The 15000-nt window shown below is 34.4% G+C and overlaps 1 protein-coding gene across 12 annotated transcripts in view; it reads left to right on the top strand.

Annotated features, from left to right (window-relative positions):
- Window positions 1-15000, top strand: part of LOC137641380 (nidogen-like) — a 349006-nt gene that overhangs the window by 82702 nt on the left and 251304 nt on the right. For all 12 annotated transcript variants that reach the window (XM_068373890.1, XM_068373891.1, XM_068373893.1 and 9 more), the window contains exons 5-6: window positions 4936-5144; window positions 14314-14543. In XM_068373890.1, the coding sequence (XP_068229991.1) occupies window positions 4936-5144; window positions 14314-14543 (439 nt within the window). The remainder of the gene's footprint in view (window positions 1-4935; window positions 5145-14313; window positions 14544-15000) is intronic.

The raw sequence follows: 15000 nt of genomic DNA, 5'->3' as shown, positions 1-15000 counted from the left end.
CTTTTCTTCACTTGGCTATTTCTCTGTTGGGGACCCTGGGCTTATAGCATCCTGCTTTTCCATCTAGGGTTGTAGCTTAGCAAGTAATAATAATAATAATAATAATAATAATAATAATAACACTGTATATATATACAGTATATATACATATTTATATGTATATATATACTTATATATATAATATATATATATATATATATATATAAGTTGTGTGAATTTGTTTTTCTATCTTTACACTATAATATAACACTGGTAGTTTTGTAGTTTTGACTACACTTTAGTTTTGTTGGTGCAGCCAAAGGCAGCATAAAAAAGCAGCAAACTAGCATTAAGCAATGGTGTGAACTGAATGGATACTGGGCGACTCTGACAAGTTCCCGCCGCAAAATGGCTGTCGTTTACACACATGTGGGTTCGGTTAATGCGGCATCTAGTGGTAGGATATCGATAATACATAACCATTTCATAAAGTTTTTTCTCGATAATCTTTTCAATATGGGACGAAATAAAGCTAGAATTGGACTTGAAACCCAGAAACTTGAAATTCCATGGTTGATATCCAAAACAGCATGAAGATCGTAATTTGGTGAAGACATAGATAAGCAACCCCTGTCTTTATATTATCGGAATAGTGATGGATGTACTAAAGGAATTGTTTTAACTCCTTGAACTGAATAGACTGATAATAAGACCTGAAGTTATCTCAGAAGTCCATCTTATCATCGGTGTCCGATTATAAAGGACAACGAAAGAAAATTCATAACAGTCACTGGGTGACATTTATTCTTATTTTGATTGATGTGATAAAGATTATCTTTATCTTTTCAGTACTGAACCCTTGTATTGAGTGTTATTGTCCTTATTTGGAAAACAATTAAAAAGATGAGAAGACTTAATTTGCCACATAATTTTTTCTATCAACTTATACAGATACCAAATAATATTATTTCTAGAGTTTTCTGGAAGATGTAGTTAAGGGAAACAATAAAAAAAAATGAACACAAAATATAATTGTACTAAAGAAGCTATTTATAATTTTGAATAGAAATTACAATTTAATTCTCACCCATAATCTCATTTCTTGACTTAAACAAATTTGCGTTTGAGGGACATACCTCATCTATTTTTTGTGTCGGGGGGGGGGGGGGGGGGGGGGGGGGGGGGGGGGGCAATTTATGACTTGAGTCTTTGTGAGCTTTTCGTTAGTCAGGAGCAGGGTATGGAAAACTAACTGAAAATTGGAATTTTTCTAGTTTTCGATGGACAACTCAAAACGTATGATTGATGCCCTTCAAATATTCTCGTAACAAACAAGAAATTAACATATCTTGTTAAAATATATATATATATATATATATATATATATATATATATACATATATATATATATATATATATATATATATATATATATATATATATATATATGTTAATCAAGATAATATAGTTGCTAAAATTTTTATAAAAAAGGCTGTAGCCATTTATGATTTCACTGAAGACAGCCAATCAAACAGTGATGTATGTAGAAATTATCTAAAGCTTCTGAAATAGAAATTAGAATTTTTATACACTTCATACCTCTAATGATTGTTGATATTATATTTATTCTTATTATTACTATTATCATAATTACTATTAATATCAGCATTATTATTATCATTGTTACTATTTTCCTTGTAAGGCAAGTCACAGACATAGATAGAAAAGCAGAATGCTACAAGTGCAAAGGCCTCAAAAGGAAAAGCAAATCCATATAACGGAAAGAGGAATTGAGAAGAATATCAATTTACTATAACAAGTGCAGTGAATGAGAAAATCGAAGGAATAAGACATATCACAGATAAAATGTGAAGAGAGACTTATGTCAACCAGCTTAACAAAAAGACAATTACACCAACTTTGATCTCCTGACGTTTCACAGATTTAACCATATGATTAGGAAGACCATTCTACAGTTTAGTCACAGATGGAATAGACATAGTTTATTAGACTATTCATTAGAAAAGGAAGTCTGTTAGCCTATAATAACACTATGTGGTGGAGGGCATCGCCTAGAAATATTTTATGTAAAGGATCATGAGAACTGAGAAAAATCTAATGCAGCTTGTGACATGAGTTAATTTAATGATTGTATAAGTAATTAGTACGAAGATCGAGGATGAAGAATTATATAAACTTTTCAGCATATCAGTTTTGCACAGTGGAAGAGGAGGTACACCTCACATGTGTATCAAGAATTTCTTTTGCAATTAAGAATGACTCCTTAAATTCCGAATGAGTTGCATGTAGTTACAGACACTACCAATAAAGCTTGAAAGGTGTGTGTGATAAAGGGTTAATGCCGTAGCCATAGTAATTACTGTTTTATATTATATTTTGTATTTTGTTAACAAATCGTGTGTATTTGATATGAAACATATGATGCAGTTCAGTTTGACAATGTGACAATACTCCTTGGAATTCTTTTTATCAATGGGGGTAAAAAACTTTGTTTTATGAAAAAGGAAGTTTTTTTTACCCTGTCTTCTCCCCACCAGTTGAAACATTCGTGTATAAGGTTTCAAAGCATTGAAGGTCCTTGGTTAGCCTGTCTTTGATGCTAATATATGAAACGTACTAAATTTCAATAATTATCATTCAAATTTTTCCTGCTACCCAGTAGTTCTTCTGAGTACTGCTGTTACACTAGACATAGTTATGAAATCAAGATTAAAATTTCCCGTTGACATAAAAAAATCAGAACATAAAATGTCGGTAATAAAAGTATATCGCTATTCTCTTTGCTGCTTTTATAGAACATTGATACTAGGACAACCTTTTCATTAGATGTGTCAGGTGCTAGTTCGGAATACATGTTTCCAGTGCTTCGTAAACCTACTGTAGGATTGACGGAAGGATGATTACTTTATTGTTAAGTCTAACATCCGGGATCTTCCATTTTCCGTCAATATATCATTTGCATGGTCCCCGTAAAAGGTTACTACGAAAAGAACCTGCTGAGACAATCGTCGTTTTATATAGAATAGGGTACTTGAATTTACCATCTGTATTTTTGAGTTTACGGCTTTGCAGCATCCCACATACTGTAGTGGCAACTAGAAAGGAGCCCAAGGTTGCTGGGGCAGAGAATGGACTTAGTAACATCCCACATACTGTAGTGGCAACTGGAAAGGAGCCCAAGGTTGCTGGGGCAGAGAATGGACTTGGCAACATCCCACATACTGTAGTGGCAACTGGAAAGGAGCCCAAGGGTGCTGGGGCAGAGAATGGACTTAATAACATCCCACATACCGCAGTGGCAACTGGAAAGGAGGCCAAGGTTGCTGGGGCAGAGATTGGACTTGGCAACATCCCACATACTGTAGTGGCAACTGGAAAGGAGCCCAAGGTTGCTGGGGCAGAGAATGGACTTAGTAACATCCCACATACTGTAGTGGCAACTGGAAAGGAGCCCAAGGTTGCTGGGGCAGAGAATGGACTTAGTAACATCCCGCATACCGTAGGGACAACTGGAAAGGAGCCCAAGGGTGATGGGGCAGAGAATGGACTTAGCAACATCCCACATACTGTAGTGGCAACTGGAAAGGAGCCTAAGGTTGCTGGGGCAGAGAATGGATTTAGTAACATCCCACATACCGTAGTGGCAACTGGAAAGGAGCCCAAGGTTGCTGGGGCAGAGAATGGGCTTAGTAACATCCCACATACTGTAGTGGCAACTGAAAAGGAGCCCAAGGTTGTTGGGCCAGAGAAGGAATGGACCAATACAGTCCATTCCTTCGCATTGGTCCATTCTCTGCCACCAACAACCTTGGGCTCCTTTCCAGTTGCCACTACAGTATGTGGGATGCTGCAAAGCCGTAAACTAAAAAAATACAGAGGATAAATTCAAGTACCCTATTCTATATAAAACGTTCTTTTAGTAGTAACATTTTATAGGAACCATGCAACTGATATATTCAAGGCGTCTTTGAAATAACAGCATCTTCAATAATCTTGTTGATAAGAATGCAGTCTGAGATCTATTGAGGACAAGTGTTTACTCAAGATTTTTCAGGATATCAGCGGCTTCAATTGTATTGAACTTTTTTTCTTTTCTTTTTTTCATTGATTTGGTGACTCAGATTTGTTTTTCTATTTGAATAGTCATTCAGTTACGTTCAATTATTAAGCCATTATAAGATTCCCTTGCCAACTCCTCTGAAAAGAGTACACTTCTTCAAGTTCTTCTTATATATTGTAGAATTTGGGTACACGTAAAAAATCCCATGTTTATAAAGTTGAGATGATTAAAGAAAAGTAAGAAAAGGTCTGAAATAACATGAAATATATTGAAGCTCAATACAACTTACAAAAAGGCATATTGCCTAATTGCCGTCAGATGTCTTCTAAAAGCATAAAAGTACGCAAAAGTGAGAAAAGATATCATATAATACAACGTATAAACCAAATCAGGATCAAAGATTTTAATGTTTGCTCTCTTGAAAAGTCATTGTTTTTACCATGCAGACACGAAATTATTTTTCTGACACCAGTATCAAATACCCATGGTTTTTGCTGTAAGGGCAGAGACACTTGCTTGCATAATTTTGGTTAGTCACTTTACCATGGAAAGGCAAAGGAGTATTTTAGGGTTTCTTGTACTGTGTACCACTTTTAAGAGCAATTATTGTTACATGAGGTGTAAATAGTGGAAAACCTATACAAGTCTTATGCCTCCAGTTTAAAGGATCTTTCCCAAATATATTTTCATGAGAAGTTACCTTTAATGTCTTTGTACGCTGACATACTAAATTAAGCCCATCAAAGCTATCCTTTGATTTATTATAAGGGATTGAAATTTGTTCTTTTCTTGTTATTTTGAAGTCGTTTTAGATTTATAGCATAAAATCATGCCCAAGGAATGCCTAATTTTAAGATATTTTTCGGCCATAACAGACAAACACATACCAACTGATTCTTGTTACGGATGGCAAGGAATCTTATGCTATATTCAAATATGCTGACGGTGGTATCCAGTGGTTGCAAAGCGATGGCAAGGACCCTAACATGGCAGACGCAAGAGGTCAAGCAGGTCTCATTTCGGGTGATGGGCGATATGTTACCCTCAAAGGATCTGGCACCGACCAAGTTAGAAGTCTAGATAAGTAAGTAAAATTTGATTTACTGGAAGTCTTCATATTTTTTTTCTTTTCAGAGACCAAACTCATTTTCTATGCAGATTGATAATATCTTTGTGGTAAGTGAACTAAATGGACAATATTCAAAGATCTGAGTTTCACCTAACATAGATCAATACGAACTAATTAATATCTGTACTGTAGTGTAAATATTTTGTTCTCCTTTTTTATATTTCCCTTCAAAGTATCTGATAGGTTTAGTTTTTAACTGAATATATTAAAACAAAATCCACCATTTTTCCTACCTTGACCAAAGCAGATAATAATAGCAGGCCCAAGTCATCCAGACAATAATTAATTGACCACAGAGAAAACGAAACAAAGGAGTAGGTGAAGTGATAAGCGTTCTGATAAGATAACTGTTCACTCGGAGAGACTAACATCTATGTCGATAGCCCAGTGGGTTCACAACACAAAATACAATTTCACTTTTTTTCCATCTACTAAAGTTTCACAACAATAAGTCGAGATCGTTCGTAAAAGTTGGGAAATGTCTTAAGTTTCACTTTGATTTTCACTTATCTCTTCTATGGCTATTTTCATAAGATGTAGTTAACAAACAGCAGATCAATATTCATCTTAAGTCGTTGCTGGAAGCGTTTGTGAAACGCGATCATGGAAACCTTTCCCTTGCGGGATGCTGGACTTTATGATGCATTCCATTTCTAGTAAAGTAGTTAAATGAGTGTCAGTATGTTTGATCGCTCATTCACTTCTACACATAAGGAAATGCGTTTCCTCTTTCTTGTTTCCATAATAATAAGTTTAGGAAATAGATTCACCTTTTCAGTAGCCAAGTGCGTCTTCATTCTTTTTTATCATATATTTGCATATAATTTTCTCTGTTGAACGGTTGCTATATTCTAATTTTATAAACTAGATGGACAGATATATAAGTAGAGAGAGAGAGAGAGAGAGAGAGAGAGAGAGAGAGAGAGAGAGAGAGAGAGAGAGAGAGAGAGAGAGAAATTTTCAGTAATATATATATATATATATATATGTATATATATATATATATATATATATATATATATATATATATATATATATATATATATACAGTATATATACAGTATACATATTTATATATATAAATAACTATAGTATAAATACAGTATATATATATATATATATATATATATATACATATATATATATATATATATATATATATATATATATATATATATATATATATATATATATATATATACATTGGCCAACGGTTATACGAGTATAAGCGGATGAGCAACTTGGTGGAGTAACGAGAACTTTAGGTGTGGAGGAAATGCCTCCCCTAAAATTCGATGAAGTCACTGGCAGCAGGGTGACGGACTGGGTTTAAGGTGATAGGCAAGATGTCTCTTCAGCTTTTACTTTGGATGCCTGTCAGTTGATCTCACTGGAATTAGTTGGACTGGTAGGCGTCACTTGCCTTAGTTAGATAGGCATTGCACATCATAAGGAACTAGCTATCCTTTGATGAATTTAGCCAATAAATCCTCTATGGATTTAGTCAGTCTATGGAAATTAAAATGGCAAAATGACACCCAGTCCCGGGCGTAACGGGGTGCTAAGAATCCCCCTGCTTATAAATACTAAAGAAAAATTGAAAATTGCTAATTGAAATGTTAGAACCATGAATCAGATTGAGAAGTTACAGCAAGTGGGGAATGAATATATGAAATATAGTCTGGATATCTTGGCCCTAAATGAAACACGTTGTAAGGGGATTGGTAAAGAAATCTTGGACCAAGGCAATATATATATTTTTATATCTACTCAGGAAGAACAGATGGAGTTAGAGGAGAAGGAGTTAGAATGATGACACCATGAGCAGAAAAGGCATTAACAAAAGGGAGAGCTGTAAAGTAGATTGTTACTTGCAAAGTTTAAATCTAAGCAGTGCAATATGAGTATTATAGTTTGCTATGCACCTACAAACAATTCTCCTGAAGAAAGAAAATATGAATACGAGGAAGAACTGCAGAGTATAATAGATGAGATCCCAGAGAGTGATATGAAAATTGTAATTAATGACTTCAATCCTGAAGTGGGAAGGAATAATCAAGGTATATAGAATGTGATGGGTGTTGAGGGTCTTGGCGAAGCTGCAAATGAAAATAGAGCACATTATGCAAGTTTTTGTTCAAAAAACAATGTTGCTATTAGAGATACTCTTTTCCAGAACAAGGACATTCACAAATATACTTGGACTTTACCATGTGGTAATTACAAAAATCAAATAGATCATATAGCCATTATTAAAGAAAGAAGGAGAACTCTAAGAAATGTAAGAAGCTATAGAGGTGTAGATATTGGTAGTGATCACCATTCTCCTCATTGTCACACTGAAATTAAAACTGGAAGCACCCAACAGAAAGATATATAGAATACCTAGGTTTGATACAACTAAGCTTCTAGAGGATGAGCACAGTGAAGCATTCACTATTGAATGTAGGAACCGATTTACAGTCTTAGAGACTTTAAGAGACGAAGAGCAGACAATTAATGGTGCGAAATTAAGAACATATATCAGTCAGTTGGTAGTGAAGTTTTGGGACATGCAGTTACAAGGAGAAAATCGTACATATCACATGAATCTTAGGATAATATAAAAAAGAGACAAAGACAGAAATTGATTGATGAAAGTTTCCGAGGAAGTAATTGAAAATTACAGTGTGGAGCAAGCTAAGTATTCCAGTATTAATAGTGAGGTCAAAAGTAAAGCCAGGAATGACTGGAGAGAATATTTAGACAGGAAAGCAGATGAGGCCGACAAAGCTATGAATTCAGGAAGTGCATATGGTGTAAGAATTGTTCATAGAATTATAAATGAAATCTTGACTGGGGCAAAGAAGAAGAATATACCCATCCAAAACAGATGTAGATCTGTTATCACAACAAAAGATGAAGAAAGGCAACCTTGGATGGAACACTTTAGTGAGGTCATGAATAGGAGATATGAAGAGAATAATTTGATTGATATACCTGAAGCTGATGAAGACCTTGATGTGCCCATGAATGAATTCAGTATTTTTGAAGTCGAAGATATTATTAAAAACTCAAGAGAGGGAAAGCCCCTGGATACGATGGAATAACTGCTGAAAGGATTTTAGCTTAAAATGAAGGGACTCCCAGGATACTTACAAGATTATTTTTTTAAATGTGGCATATGATAAATGGGAGTTAGGAGTGTTGGTGAAAACCACAAAAAAAAAAAAAAAAAAAAAAAATATGTGACTGACTGCAATAATTACAGAGGCATCACACTTACGTCAGTTATCATGAAAATAAATAGGATGCTCAGTCTAAAGAGACTAGAGAGGAAGATTGATGAAAAGCTGAGAGATGAACAAGCAGCATTTCGAAAAGGTAGAAGTTCTACTGACCAAATTTTCAATTTAAGACATGTAGTACAGCAATGTATAGAATGTAGAAATCCAATTTTGACGGCATTTGTTGACGATGAAAACCCTTTGATAATGTGCACCGGCCAATTTTGTAGAGAGCCTTGCGTTATTATGGAGTTCCTCTTAAATATGTAAATATGATTAAGTCTCTTCATGAGCACATTAAGTGCAAAGTTAATGTCAGTGGAGTTTTATCAAATGAATTTCCAGTGAACAGCAGAGTACTCCCAGGGAATGTATTATCACCTATGGGGTTCATCCGCATCATGGATTTTGTAATGCATAGAACATTTGGGATGGCAGAGAAGGATTAGACTGAATTGGTAATAGGAAATTGGCGGACCTAGTGTATGTTGATGAAACTGTCGTTATTAGTAAAATGCCATAGGACTTGCAAAGTGTGCTTACTAGAATACATGAAATATCACATGAGGTTGGGCTCAAGATAAATAAAAGACAAACAGAGATGATATGAATGGAATATGTAGTGGAAGATGAAATATCATTGAAAGGAAAAACGATTAATGAGGTGGAATCATTTAAATATTTAAGAACTATGTTCTCTAATACAGGCTCTTTAGAATTAGAGTTTAGTGAAAGATTGAAAAAAGCAAATTAGACAAAAGCTAGGTTAAGTAAAGTTTGGAAATCAAATGGCCTGAAATTGCATATAAAAATCAGGCTATAAGTTTAGTGAGATCTGTGTTATTGTATGGACATGAGTCGTGGTATGAAGATGAAACAATATCCAACAGATTTTGCAGATTTGAGAGCGTAGCTCTCAGAAGAATATTGGGAGTTAAATGGCAGGGCAGGAATAGAAATAAAACTATAAGAGAGATTACTCAAGTGCCATATGTGGACGAGATCATGTTGAGAGGTAGATGGAGATGGTTTGGGCATGCTCTTCACACTCCCGAAGAGAGATTAGTTCACCAAACCTCCAACTGGGCTCCACAAGGTACTAGATGAGTTGGAAGACCTAAACCTACATGACTGAGGAATATGAAGCGTGAAGTAGGATATGAGAATGGAGAAGTATTGATTTAAAAGCTGAAGATGGAGATGACTGGTGAAATCTAACCGAGGCCCTTTGCGTCAATTGGCGTAGGATATATATATATATATATATATATATATATATATATATATATACACACAGATATATATATATATATATATATATATATATATATATATACATATGTATATATATACATATGTATATGCATATATATACTGTATATATATGTATATTTATATATATATACTGTATATATATATATATATATATATATATATATATATATATATATATATATATATATATATATTTATATATATCTGCCATATATAATCAAGATCAAGTGTCGGGTTATATGTATATATATATGTGTGTGTATATATATATATATATATATATATATATATATATATATATATATATATATATATCTGCCATATATAATCAAGACCAAGTGTCAGGTTATATTCATATATATACTGTATATGTGTGTGTATATATATAAATATATAAATATATATATATATATATATATATATATATATACATATATATAAATATATATAAATATACATATATATATATACACATATATATATATTTATATGTATGTATATATATATATATATATATATATATATATATATATATATATATATATATATATGTCCCATGTCAACGGATAATGAGACACCGGAACATGGTTATTTTTCACTTTATTACAAAAGGTTCTTGAATACACTGTGTACAGCTGACACTCTCAGGTGAGTGCCCTGTCCAAATGGACGCACGATGGCAACTAACTACCCCTCGCTATCAAAATGCAATCTTGCTACAACAGCATGCTTAATTATAGGTTTTGTGAAATTCTCATGATAATAGAGTTAACCTACCTTGTTGTACAACACATATCTTCATAGAAGGGAGGAGGTGCGCACTCGCCCTCACTAGTTTATGATATTTGGAGGACACTCTGACCCGGAATAGGCATGGCATGTACTAAACAGAAATGCAATATAAGATATATATGTAGAAGTCACCCAAAAATATAACACATCTTCCACAAAAAAAAAAAATAAAAAATGAAATATTGCATGTAAAAATGTACACAATACAATACAAATAATTTCACTCATTTTTTCTTATAACCTCTGCAACTAAAATACAGAATACCTAAAGTGAAAAAAAAATCATATCAACATCAGTATTACACAACCTCATCAATAACCTCTCTCTGGTTGCGGGCAATACCGGCATTTTTGGGCGGGACAGGGGTAGGAATAGATATTCCTTCTTCCCTCGATTTTACTTGTCCGGGTTTACGGCACAATTTCGCAACACAACTCACCACCACCGTTTTGCTATTTTTAAACAAAATCACTACTACACTTGCACTTGCAACTAGCAACCGGTGGCCAATAGCCGTTTTCCCGAGAAATCATTCGTCTTCCCGCCCTTCTCTTACAACATTAAGTATAAGGTATTCACATCTACACATTCTCTAACACTGCCTGTCCTCAAGGCTGAATTTTAATCCCGCAGCCACTTGCCATTCGGGAACTGCCCTGGCCCCAGCAACCAGGAATCTTATAAGTACATGAATAATACAACATCCGCCTGATGGATCTCACCTGACCTATACCTATTTAACCTCTGATTGTGTTTAGGTTCACTCAACAGTATATTATACGTATTGCCACACTCAGCAAAATTACCAAAACACTTTACGTATACATTAAGCATCAACATAAGAACACATTGTTATGATCAAGTTTATTTAAAACATGTCAAAAGAAGAAATGAGGTCTGTTCAAACAACAACAGCAAAGGAAAAAAAAAAATCTACTCATCAACTCGAGGAATGTCATGTATGCAGGGGTAAGGAGGAACACTTTTGATTGACACTTTTGAAAACTACCTCTTCAGGCACCACATGTATGTGCCTGATGATGTTCAGACACTGCATCATTGATAATGCTTTGTATCACTACAGTGTTAGATTTAACGATCTTTACTTGGTACGGACCCAAATACACTGGCTATAGTTTGTGTATCCTAGGTTGTAATCGTTTCAAATACACACAATCACCCACAAATACTTTTACTGGTGCGGTTTTGAACCGACCATCATACTTAGAGCTATGTTTTTCATTAGCTTTTTTCAAAAACCTCTCCTCAATAGATTTAGTAAATATAAACGGTATTGCTCAGTTGAATAATTTGTCAATTAGGACTGTATATGGTAACACAGGATCCTGTCCATACACTAAAAAGAAATCACTGCTCACAGTCTTTCCATCCATTCCTCTTTTTTCTGTCCCTCTCGGACTTCTTTTATGTCCCAACCTCCCAAGTCAATCACACCCGCATCATCAGGGCCTTCATTCTGGACACCCCTGGTCATGTTCTCGGCCGCCCACATATATTCACCTTCACTGCTCCCATCTCTCTCTCTCTCTAATATCTGTAACTCTCTCTCTCTCTCTCTAATATCTGTAACTCTCTCTTTCTCTCTCTCTTTCTCTATCTCTCTCTCTCTCTCTCTCTCTCTCTCTCTCTCTCTCTCTCTACTCCCGTTTTCTGATTCTTACTCGGGAGAATTCACATCCCGTTCTCTATTCTCTCTATTTTGATGGGGTCCTTCAATATTTTGGTTTCGTTCTTCGTTCCTCTTTTGTACCCTAATTGTTTCTCCTATTACTGCACCTCTAGAGAGGGCATCAGCTGCCTTGTTAGCTTTACCTTCTATGTGGTGAAATCCCTTTATATTAAACTCTAACAATCTTTCAATTCATCTCGCTTGTCGAGAGGTCAAATCTCATTTGTAAAGGAGGTCACGTAAGGGGCGATGATCACTTTGCAACTCAATCGACTGACCTAGTAAAAAGAACTGATGCCTCTCTAGAACCCAAAGAATAGCCAAAGCCTCCCGATCGAATGTACTATAATTCTTTTCTGCCCCTTTTAATGCCCTTGAAGCAAAACAAAGGGGTCGCGCTCTACCTTTATCATCTCGTTGAGAAACTACGCCACCAATAGCCAAGCTACTCGCATATATATATATATATATATATATATATATATATATATATATATATATATATATATATATATATATATACAGGGATGCTTCGAAACTCCGGTGGGGATATTGTTTACAGTTGTTTTAATGTCTAACAGCCGATAAAGAAAGAGATTATCAAACATACTAGGAGAAGAATCATCAACAGTCCATGAAATAATTAAAATGATTTGTTCCACTACATTTATTGATGTAGTGGAACATATCATTTTAATTATTTTATGGACTGTTGATGATTCTTCTCCTAGTATGTTTGATAATCTCTTTCTTTATCGGCTGTTAGACATTAAAACAACTGTAAACAATATCCCCACTGGAGTTTCGAAGCATCCCTATATATATATATATATATATATATATATATATATATATATATATATATATATATATATATATATATATATATATATACAAATATATATATGGAGTTTCGAAGCATCCCTATATAACAGTTTCGAAACATCCCGCCACTACCCAGAACTGTAACTGTGGAATGAACCCTGCAGATACTGTAAGTCTTTGATATATAAAATCTCTTTCCTGTGAATGCTAAAATAAGAAAGATCCGTTGGAAATAGTTTGGCTGTTGGAAATCAAGGCAGTCTGAAGAATTTGTGATCAATAGCAAAATCATCTTAAGTTGGAGTTTGAAGAAACGTTTCATGTAAGATAACATCATAAAGGAAATATTCATAATACTTGAATGTTGACATTAAAAAATATCACCTGTGAAATAGAAGCAAGAGTAAAGGTTATTGTTAGAGTGGAAAGTATCGTAGAAATTGCTGGTAAACGACCTGATTTGGAATTGTAGATCAATAAGAAATCATAATGTGTAAAGTGCTAATTCTAGAGTTGAAGATGCTGGGGGAAACAGTTGACTCATGTTCCATTTCTTATCCCTCCTCGAAACCTCATTTAATAAAGTCATTTTCTCCAAGTGCAAAGTAGTATGATAGACAAACCTTATGTAAGAAAAGTAAGTTTTTGAAAATAACTTGAACTCTTTAACGGTTTATGGAGAGATAAATTCCTTTCGCTCATGATACAGAATCTATCTCTACAGGGATGATGAAATACTTTTAAAATTCCACTTAACACTCTTAGCTCTTTCAACATTTATTTGTGTTATTATACCTAGGATGTTGTAATATTAAGTAATGCGTATAAGTATTACAAGAAACAGAATTTCAGATATTTTTTGTTAGGATTTATAAAATTTTGCAAAGAACAGGCCTACCATTTTCAACTTGTTGGATAATAATAATGCTAACAACAACAACAGCTATAACAACAGTAACGCTAACAACGATAGCAATATTGATAAACTGGTAATCTGTAACCTTAAACCCGCATTATATTGAGTAAAGACGAATGATCATCTACAGCAAAATGTTGTTTAACACTAGGAACGAGGTAATAGGAATTATATAACATCATATATTATCAATACTGTATTTATGTAATGTTATCATAAACGAGGATAGATACCTCAGGGAAATTTAGTAGCGGCCATAGTAGGCCTTGCTGCTTTTGGAGTGGGGAAATGCTGTTCATGTATGAGTCTGGCTACAGCATGGGGTAAATAACAACTTCACTTATATATAACGTCAACAGATGGAGCAACACGGGTGTGCCAGGTATGTGGGTCTACCGTATTGGCCAAATTGCCCTGGATGAAAATGTTCAGCAACCCAACCTAGTCAGTGGGGACGAAACCGAAAGCAGCTGTGCCTCTTCTGGGTCCATCTGTCATTCCAACTCAATCTGCCGCGACTATGACCCTGGCTTCTGCTGTGTTTGTCAACCTGAATACTTTGGCAATGGGATCAACTGCCTTAAAAAAGGTAAGATTTAACTAATGTTTCAGTCCGAATGAAACGTACACTTTAGGTAACTGAACAGTCACTTATACACCTTGAGAAACAAAGTGGATATAGAGTTATTGCTGTTAACGATATAAGATTAAGCTATCATAATGCCAGCATTATGCACTACTGAGTAAACACATTCAAACACACACACATTATATATATATATATACATATATATATATATATATATATATATATACATATATATTATATGCGGATGGATCCTGGGTCTGAGCACCCAAAATTTATATTATATGATATGGCTCCCGTGGACTGCGCACTAAAAATACTATGGCTCGTGACTTGGAACCAAACATATAATATTATATATACTACAACTGGCAAGTTAGTCAACCTCTCGAATTCCAAACTTACTTGTTTGCTTTTACATTAAAACTGTTACACTTTGAAATATTAATACACTAATTCG

This window comes from Palaemon carinicauda, chromosome 5 (assembly GCF_036898095.1).
Source record: "Palaemon carinicauda isolate YSFRI2023 chromosome 5, ASM3689809v2, whole genome shotgun sequence".
Lineage (NCBI taxonomy): Eukaryota > Metazoa > Arthropoda > Malacostraca > Decapoda > Palaemonidae > Palaemon > Palaemon carinicauda.
Note: the sequence above shows the minus strand (reverse complement) of the source record. Positions and strands in the feature narration are given on the sequence as shown.